The 7,943-nt window shown below is 39.1% G+C and overlaps 2 protein-coding genes across 2 annotated transcripts; both read right to left on the bottom strand.

The window, feature by feature from the left end:
* Positions 1-1,071: 1,071 nt before the first annotated feature.
* On the bottom strand, positions 1,072-1,900 carry SARC_12219 (hypothetical protein; the record flags this gene model as incomplete). Its single annotated transcript, XM_014293678.1, has 1 exon — positions 1,072-1,900. A coding segment is annotated over exon 1 (756 nt), but the record flags the coding sequence as incomplete, so codon positions are not given.
* A 2,909-nt stretch (positions 1,901-4,809) lies between these two features.
* On the bottom strand, positions 4,810-7,652 carry SARC_12220 (hypothetical protein). Its single transcript, XM_014293679.1, has 9 exons — positions 7,475-7,652; positions 7,085-7,349; positions 6,715-6,866; positions 6,420-6,608; positions 5,950-6,069; positions 5,724-5,811; positions 5,434-5,576; positions 5,169-5,255; positions 4,810-5,003 (listed from the first exon to the last, which is right to left on the bottom strand). The coding sequence occupies exons 1-9, from the start codon at positions 7,643-7,645 to the stop codon at positions 4,974-4,976; spliced, it is 1,245 nt and encodes a 414-aa protein (XP_014149154.1). The 5' UTR covers positions 7,646-7,652; the 3' UTR covers positions 4,810-4,973.
* Positions 7,653-7,943: the final 291 nt, after the last annotated feature.

Below are 7,943 nucleotides of genomic sequence, written 5' to 3' on the forward strand. Positions count from 1 at the left end.
TATATATAATATACATAGATATAGATATAGATATATATAGATAGATATATAGATATATATCACACACACACATATATATATATACATATATATTTATATATATATATATAAATATATATATATATATGTACAAGTATATAAGTATATTTATGTGTATCTAGAAATATGTAAATTTATATATATATATATAAATAAATAAATATATATATAAATATATATCCATATATAAATATATATACATATACATATACATATACATATACATACACATATACATATAAAATATATATATATATATATATAATGTATATATATATATATATATGTGTGTTTGTAAAGTATACAGACACAGACACAGAGACAGAGACAAACACAGACACAGACACAGAGACAGATACACACACACACATATATATATATATATCCATATATAATTATATATACATATACATACATATACATACATATACACACTTATATATATATATATATATTATATGTGCGTGTTTGTAAATGTATACAGACACAGACACAGACACAGACACAGACACAAACACATACACATAAATAAATACATATATATATAAATATATAAATATATATATATACATATACAAATATATATACACACGTATATACATGTAGACGCGTATACACACACACATACACACACACACACATTTATATATATATATATACATATATATATATATATATATATACTTGTGTGTGTGTAAATGAGTGTATTGATTGTATACTGAGTATATAGAACAGAAATATGAATTTTGTTGTAAACACCACCTTTACCCAGACTTCCATATATGTACAAGCCTATGGATGTTGTCTCAGAGTTCTGGATTGTACAGATGCTCATCGGTTGAGAGGGGCCAAATATAAAATTTGCGAGACTGATCACTATTCACACCATGGAGTTGTCATTGAACGGGACTCCCGGAACGTCCAACAAGTTTGTTATGGTTTGACATCTCGAAAAGTAAATTCACAGTTTCTTTTTCACGATCATAACCAATTTTAAGAGCCTATTAATAAGCGAAGCAACAATCCACATACCTTGTAAACGTGTTTTTCACCCTCCTCCCCTGTAGTGTACTCAAAATTCTCGTCCACAAGACCCGCAAGCGGAACGGTTGGCGCACTATCCGAAGCCACCTCTTTTTCGTCGACCTCGGTCGCAGTTAAAACCATCTCCTTCTCCGCCCCTGTCGCTGTTTCGTCTTTACTGTCACTTTCCACTTTCGTACTCTCTTTCACATCCGCCATCGCACGACTGCCAATTTCAATGTGCGCTGGACTCTTCGTGTCTTTGACCGCACCTGACCCGCTGTTCACACTGGTCACACCTCCGAACCCAGAGCCCTTGCCTAGCGAGGCCGCTGCTTTCATGAAGTACCCACCACTGGCCGAAGCAGAGCCAAATCCAGTCATTTTTGTGGACTGCGACCTAAACGTACCAGAACTGCCGAACCCACCGCCAACGCCGCTATCAGCCTTTCGCCCAAAGCCACTGCTCGCGGTACTCGCTCCAAAGCCGCCAGTATTCGGTTTAGAAGTCTCGACACTAGTAGTTAAGACATCGGTGATTGGCGCACCCGCTAATAGTGTAGTATCAGCTACTCTTTGTACAGATAGTTTCGTCCGTTTTTCGCCTTCTCGGAGGATTTGAGTCTCGGCGTTGTCATCCTTACTCACATCGAGACCATTGTTTGAACTAGAAACAGTTTCATCGCGCCCTCTCTTGGATGATAGATCATCTGCTACACTACTACTTGTATCTGGTGCTTCCACTGCGGTCGTAGGTGAACTCATGTTCACCTTTCTTGTGTGTTCTTCCCCCCCCCAATAATAACACTGATCACGGAGAGTATCAGCCTAGTGTGTATGTAAATTGTCATAAATACACTAAGCCGGTACACATCGTACAGTATGTATAACGCACAAAAAATACATACTCTGAATTCATAATTAAATTCGAGGGCCACAGGCCCACAGGCCAAGCCCACAGCCCACAGACCACAGACCACAGTCCACCGTCCACAGTCCACAGTCCACCGTCCACAGTCCACATTGTCACTACAAATTTAAAAAAATTCGAAGCGTAAGCTATATTTACGAGAGGGCAGTCATCACCATATACATAAGCGTGCTTCTAGTACTGCTACGGAACGCCAGAGTTGTGCCCTTTCTGCATTCCTGTCGAAAGTGATAATCTTTCAGAGCTTTATTAATAATCGAATTCAAAACTGACACAGCGATAGTATAAATATAGCAACCTTGTCAGTTCTAAAACAAGTATACAACAGAAACTGTTTGAATTACAGGATCAATTCTTCACCTAGCTTACATTAATCAGACAACGCGCGAGAAGTTATTACGGCAATATAGATGAATTATATTAAAAGCATAAGATGTACAGGATTTTGCGGTAAAGTAGAATCAATGAGTCTGGGTAAGCTTGCTCTTGAGTTTTCGAGTTCTATATATTTTCTATGTATTGTATACTACACCGTGTGAATGATTTCGACGTAGACCATGCTACAACAGTACTTATCGAGATTATATCATCTAAAGCTTTTATTTGCTGCGATACGCTATCTTTTTCCTTCAACGTACAAGGAAAGTTTAGTGTGATATATCAAAAATTGTCAACCCAATTACTATAAACAATAGTAACACAGCGCACTGGTATTATCGACATGGAGCTGATGGGAAGATATAAATAGCACTGCACCGCACTATAGTTCATATGATCGTTTGGTGAGTGGGCCATCCTCGTACTTAACCTAGAGGACAGCTAAGTTAGATTTCTTTCTCACCAACGGTCGACTTTTGAACACAAACTAATCGGCACCACTCGAGATTAGTCCAGGAGAGTCTCTCGATTTGACCACGTGAGTGGTTCTAAAATATGCTCGTGAAGGTAGACTAAAACACAGCAATATTCCCATCCAGCGGTAATACGCCAAGAAGTACATGTTGTCAGCGTCGCTTCACTCCAACGTACCTTTTTGATTTCAATAAAATAGATAATTCAGTGACCATTACAGACAAACATAACAAACAAAAACATAAATACATAGTCTGTGCAAACTATACAAAATAGTATCACAATAGGTGAATACATTAATAAATCGACTGTCTGTCATATTAAATATATCCATCACTGTTCGGAGCAAGACTAGCAGTGAGAGGATTTTCTGAGGCGTCGGCAAACTACTACTTAACAAGAAAGACATTCCATTCCTCAATACTTCGCCTTTTAAACCTCGATTAATTATGTGCAACAAAAGTAAGGCATCTCCAAAGGCAGGCGAGTAGCTGAATTCAAGATTTTAGTGAGCTAAAAGGATGTATCGTACAGATCAACCAAGTCTCGTTTTGAATCGAGTTTCGATTTCTGTTTCAACTCTCGACACATACAAATAGTACAGGTAACTGGATGCGAAGCCAAAAGAAGACTGTAGGGCTGCCAACGAACCCCTCGGCTATTTATATTTACCACCTCCGTTCTTAACAAGTTATATGTTCGCTGCTTATTAAGAAAAAGGTCCGGGTATGTGCCTGAGAAGATGATACTAAGCTGGATAGTGAACTATCATGAGGTTCGTAGTAGAATTGAGGGCTGCCCAAATCAGTTATTTCCATATGTTGCTGACTGATGTCAATCGCGTATTCTTGACATAACATAGGCGTCCATAATGTCCAAAAAATCGGGAACCAGTAATGGTATTCGAGGGCGGTAGCACAGTACTTTAATCCTACGGTGTTGCACTCAGTCCAACAATCATCCAAGAAGAAATAACGAACGAGCATGTATCTTTGTGGTTGCTCTGTTCGTGCACGTGATGACAACATTGTGGTCCCTGCAACTTTAAATTTAGCACGAAATATACTTTTCTTTTTGTCAGGCTTCAAACCTTTGTCATATATATATATATATATATAATAAAACTCACTTCTAATGACGTGTGAATGACTTTCTGTTGTACGATTCTGTCTATATTCAGTATAGTCCACTTCAGGAGAAAATACGGTGCATTGAAGGTCATAAGAATACCATAACTGATATATTGTGTATGTATTTATGGTGAATATGTGTGCCACATCGTGGATTGAATCTGTAACTGAAATCGGAAGGCACTGGATCGCAGAGTTTGATTTAGAAGGCTATACGCAGGCACGAGCACGAAGACCATGGTAAGTGCCTTTTCAAGTTATGAAAAGATATGAAGTCAGACACGAACTAAATAGATGGCTCTTCAACATGCTGCAAGGGTATGCAGGGAGTGGTGCAAATGTGGTCGTCATCTACGAAATCTTTTAAGTTAAATTGACATAATGTGATTCATGAAAATCCCAGTAACATTGTTATTGAACGACTCCGGCGGCGTGGCGGTGGTCTAATAGGGCATGTCGACAAAGCATAGTAAGTTGTGCACACTCTAATATAGTCGTCACCTGGTCCAGAGGCGGGTTTCAAAGCGTAAATTATCGACGACAAACAAAAGCGAGTCGGTTGCGGCGTATACAAGCTCCACGCAAAAAAGTTAATTTGTCCGTGAACATACAAATTAGAACGCTATATATTTTCTGTTCATATATAACTAACTCATCGGACCGGAGACTACCTTTTAATTTCTCGCTATGGTTTATCAATTCACACAACATGGTTAAATTAAGACAATGCCCTATTATTCACACAATATGGCTGAAAAAAAAGAAGAAGCAGAATAGCATCGTTCGTTTGTCCGAGGCGTATGTATATTTCAATACTTAATCAAAACTATTAAGTTGCATTATATATATATCATTTACTCTGTATCCCTTCGCAACCGAGTTCAAACTGTCTCCCCAAATTCAAAGAAATGCTTGCTTTACTGGTTATATTACTTTAAGAGGGCCTGTAGTTCACGAGTCATGACAATGTCTCGGGACGATGTCTCCCTTTTTCTGTTCTATGCCAAGTCGGCGTCAGATTTCAAGACCTGCACATTCGAGAATTATATAAAATGAACGCGGATTCATAATACGCTCATATTTATGCACAGACGGTAAAATGAGTTTAGGGCAAAACAAGCAAAGCCGCATCATTTGCGAAAACATTAATCAATAATAATATCAAAAATAAAGTTGATACGGGGTGCACATACCTTTGGGCCGTATAGTAAAATATAGGCCATATGCCAATCACCACCACCAGAAAGGGCAAGAACTTGTTCCTCAGTAGCAGATGTTACCTGTGTAGTTATGAATGTGGTCTAGAATAAGACATCTTTCGTGATAATGACATAGCAGCTCGATATCCATCACGATAAGAATAAGCCCAATATTAATACGGTAGTATAAGATCTATTGTATGTGACAAGAGCGCGTGCACTAAGGCATAAGCGGGTAGCCAGAACAGCCCGAGCGCACCTTGTCGTCGTCGAATAGCATCCATTCCTTGGCGTTAGTCTCACTTCTAACCCAAGCAACATAATGGCCGGAATCGCTTGATCGACCCTTGTGAGTAAGGACCGCCTTCAGCTCATAGAATCCACTGTTATTTGAACCCGTGTCTTCATAAAAAAGGCCGGAAGTTTTAGGTCAATTATGGTTTATATACTACGGTCAACACATAGCTTCCTGAAAGTGTTACTATTTTAGAAGGCCATGGTCAGCAAAAGACCCAAAAAAAGTACTGAGAATCGGATTGCACGACATACCATCTGCAAATTCCGATGGCATAGACTTTTTCCCAGTTTTTTGGTCCGCGTCCATCTTGACTTTATCATCGTCTGCTTTAGCTTTAGCCTGAATATTAACCAAAGGTTGCCGGTGTATACAGTGAGGGTTACAGCACAAAGGAGTGACTGGGTAGAGCGGGACCAATTCCTGTGCTAGCCCAAAGAAAAAATGGCCGAAGTGGAAGTCCCAACGAAGCAAACATACCGAACTGTCAGCGTCACGCTCACTTTGTTCGACGAAAAGCTGGCGTGCCGGCTTGAGTTTCGCTTGCAGCTCCGGCGTGCTAAACTCGTACATATCCAGTTCAAGAGGAAATTTCACATTCTATGCGGCAAATAAGCACATATACAAGGAATCAAATACAAAAATTAATCCTAGCCGACTATGTAGCTTACAACAAGCAAGTTAATTTTGTAGAATATTTTGTAGTCTTGCGGCACCGATGAATTGAGAATTCTCACCTGAATCATCGTATAGATCTACGCAGAGTGTGCGAGAAATGCAAATAATTGCGCGATGCTTGCACTAATGAATAGTTCGCAATGCGCATGAAAATTTAGAAATATGTAATCTAATCCTGGGCATCTCTAAATTGATATTCCCACTTGGGTGATCGCTTAGTATGAACAAACTGTGCACGAAATACAGATCAATGTGCAATGCTTTATGCATACCCTCAAAATTTTTGCACTGGTTGATGTGCTAGCTTTCCAATAGAACCGAACATATTGTATAGTCAGATAATTCGGTAAACGACTGAAGCCAGAAGTTTTTTGGTATTGAGCAATGGAGCCCGTCGTCGGTGAAGTCTTTTCTAGTTTGTTCTGGAGTGACAGCTTAATGCCATTGACTAAGTGGTTGACCTAAAAATTGAACATGGTATATCAATAAGAATATGAATAGAGAATAAAAGGCATACATAGTCAACAAATGTGTACAAAACGACGCAAATTCAAATATGAAAATTACCTCGGTGGTGATGTTGCAACTCAGAATAAATTGAGATTCTTTCTCCGTAGTTGCGGGCTCATCAGGAGAGTCTAGGCACTGTATTTTGCTATCCATTTCAAGTCCGAGGTATTGCTTCACAAATGTATTATTTTGATCACTGGTATTAACACCTGGGAAAATGGTAGGGCGTTGTATGAATACAAACACAAGCCCCTAAAATCATGAAAGTCTCGATTATAATGAGCATTGGAATACAAATATTCACTAGATTCCATCGTGTTTGAGTCGTTTCGCAATTCACAACAATGTAAATCCATAGGGCAACCTCCAAATTGTAATTTTACACCAATAGCTGCACTGCTACAATCTGTATCACGAAAGCAAATACCTGGTGCCGCCCTGTTGATACAATTTACGATTTCGGTCCAGCATTCCTGAGCATCCTGTTGCATGAAACCACCATGGTCGTCACGAGCAGCGAATCTTGGGAATACCTGCCGTAATGCGGAAAGAAATCCACCGGGAGATATGCCGCTGTGCTGATTATCCATGCGTGCAAATAAGTCACGCAGAGATCTCGACAACATGGTGTTGGGGTTCAGTTGACCAGCACTCTCCATTTTCATCAGTTGCTGTTTGAGCTCAGGAATGGCCTGGCGGCGAAACGAAAGCAAACAATGAGGTGAGAGGTATGAAACCGTCATCTAGTCCTGTTGGCCATGCTATCCGGACAAAGTATCTCTGTTGAAGCATATAGAAACCGATAAAAATTACAAACCTTCAAACACTGTATAGTTGAATTCATATAACATGTATTTCCCAAATTTTCAAGTCCAGGAGGAAATCCGGTAGGTATGTCTGTATCGGTCAAGTCTTCCACGAATACAGTTTTTTCTTTTGGTGCTTTTGGAATATTCTCTCCAGCAGTACCCATCATCATAATCATCATGCCCTGCGAAATAGGTTCAGGTATGGTAATAAAAATTCAGCTAGTGTATGTGTAGTATCATAACATAATCTTACTCAGATTGGCTGTACGTAAAGTTATACACACATATGCACGGAACGACATGTAAGTCCATGTATGTGCACGTACATGTATATATTCATGCTCATGTGTAGTGTGTAGTGTGTAGTGTGTATGCGTATGTGATCGTGTATACGTATGTGTAAGTGTATGTGTAAGTTTTTATGTATGCGTATGTACTTGTGTATGCGTATGTGTAAATGTATATGAAAGTCTTTAT

The sequence above is a fragment of the Sphaeroforma arctica genome, assembly GCF_001186125.1.
Source record: "Sphaeroforma arctica JP610 unplaced genomic scaffold supercont1.2154, whole genome shotgun sequence".
NCBI lineage: Eukaryota > Ichthyosporea > Ichthyophonida > Sphaeroforma > Sphaeroforma arctica.

What these genes read in the sequence shown, in the direction of transcription:
- SARC_12220 (XM_014293679.1), bottom strand. Translation starts at nt 7,645, where the DNA reads ATGATGATTATGATGATGGGTACTGCTGGAGAGAATATTCCAAAAGCA. An exon ending in TATCAACAGGGCGGCACCAG is followed by an intron (nt 6,867 to 7,084) that starts GTATTTGCTTTC and finishes CCATTTTCCCAG; the next exon opens with GTGTTAATACCAGTGATCAA. An exon ending in TGCTATTCGACGACGACAAG is followed by an intron (nt 5,256 to 5,433) that starts GTGCGCTCGGGC and finishes ATAACTACACAG; the next exon opens with GTAACATCTGCTACTGAGGA.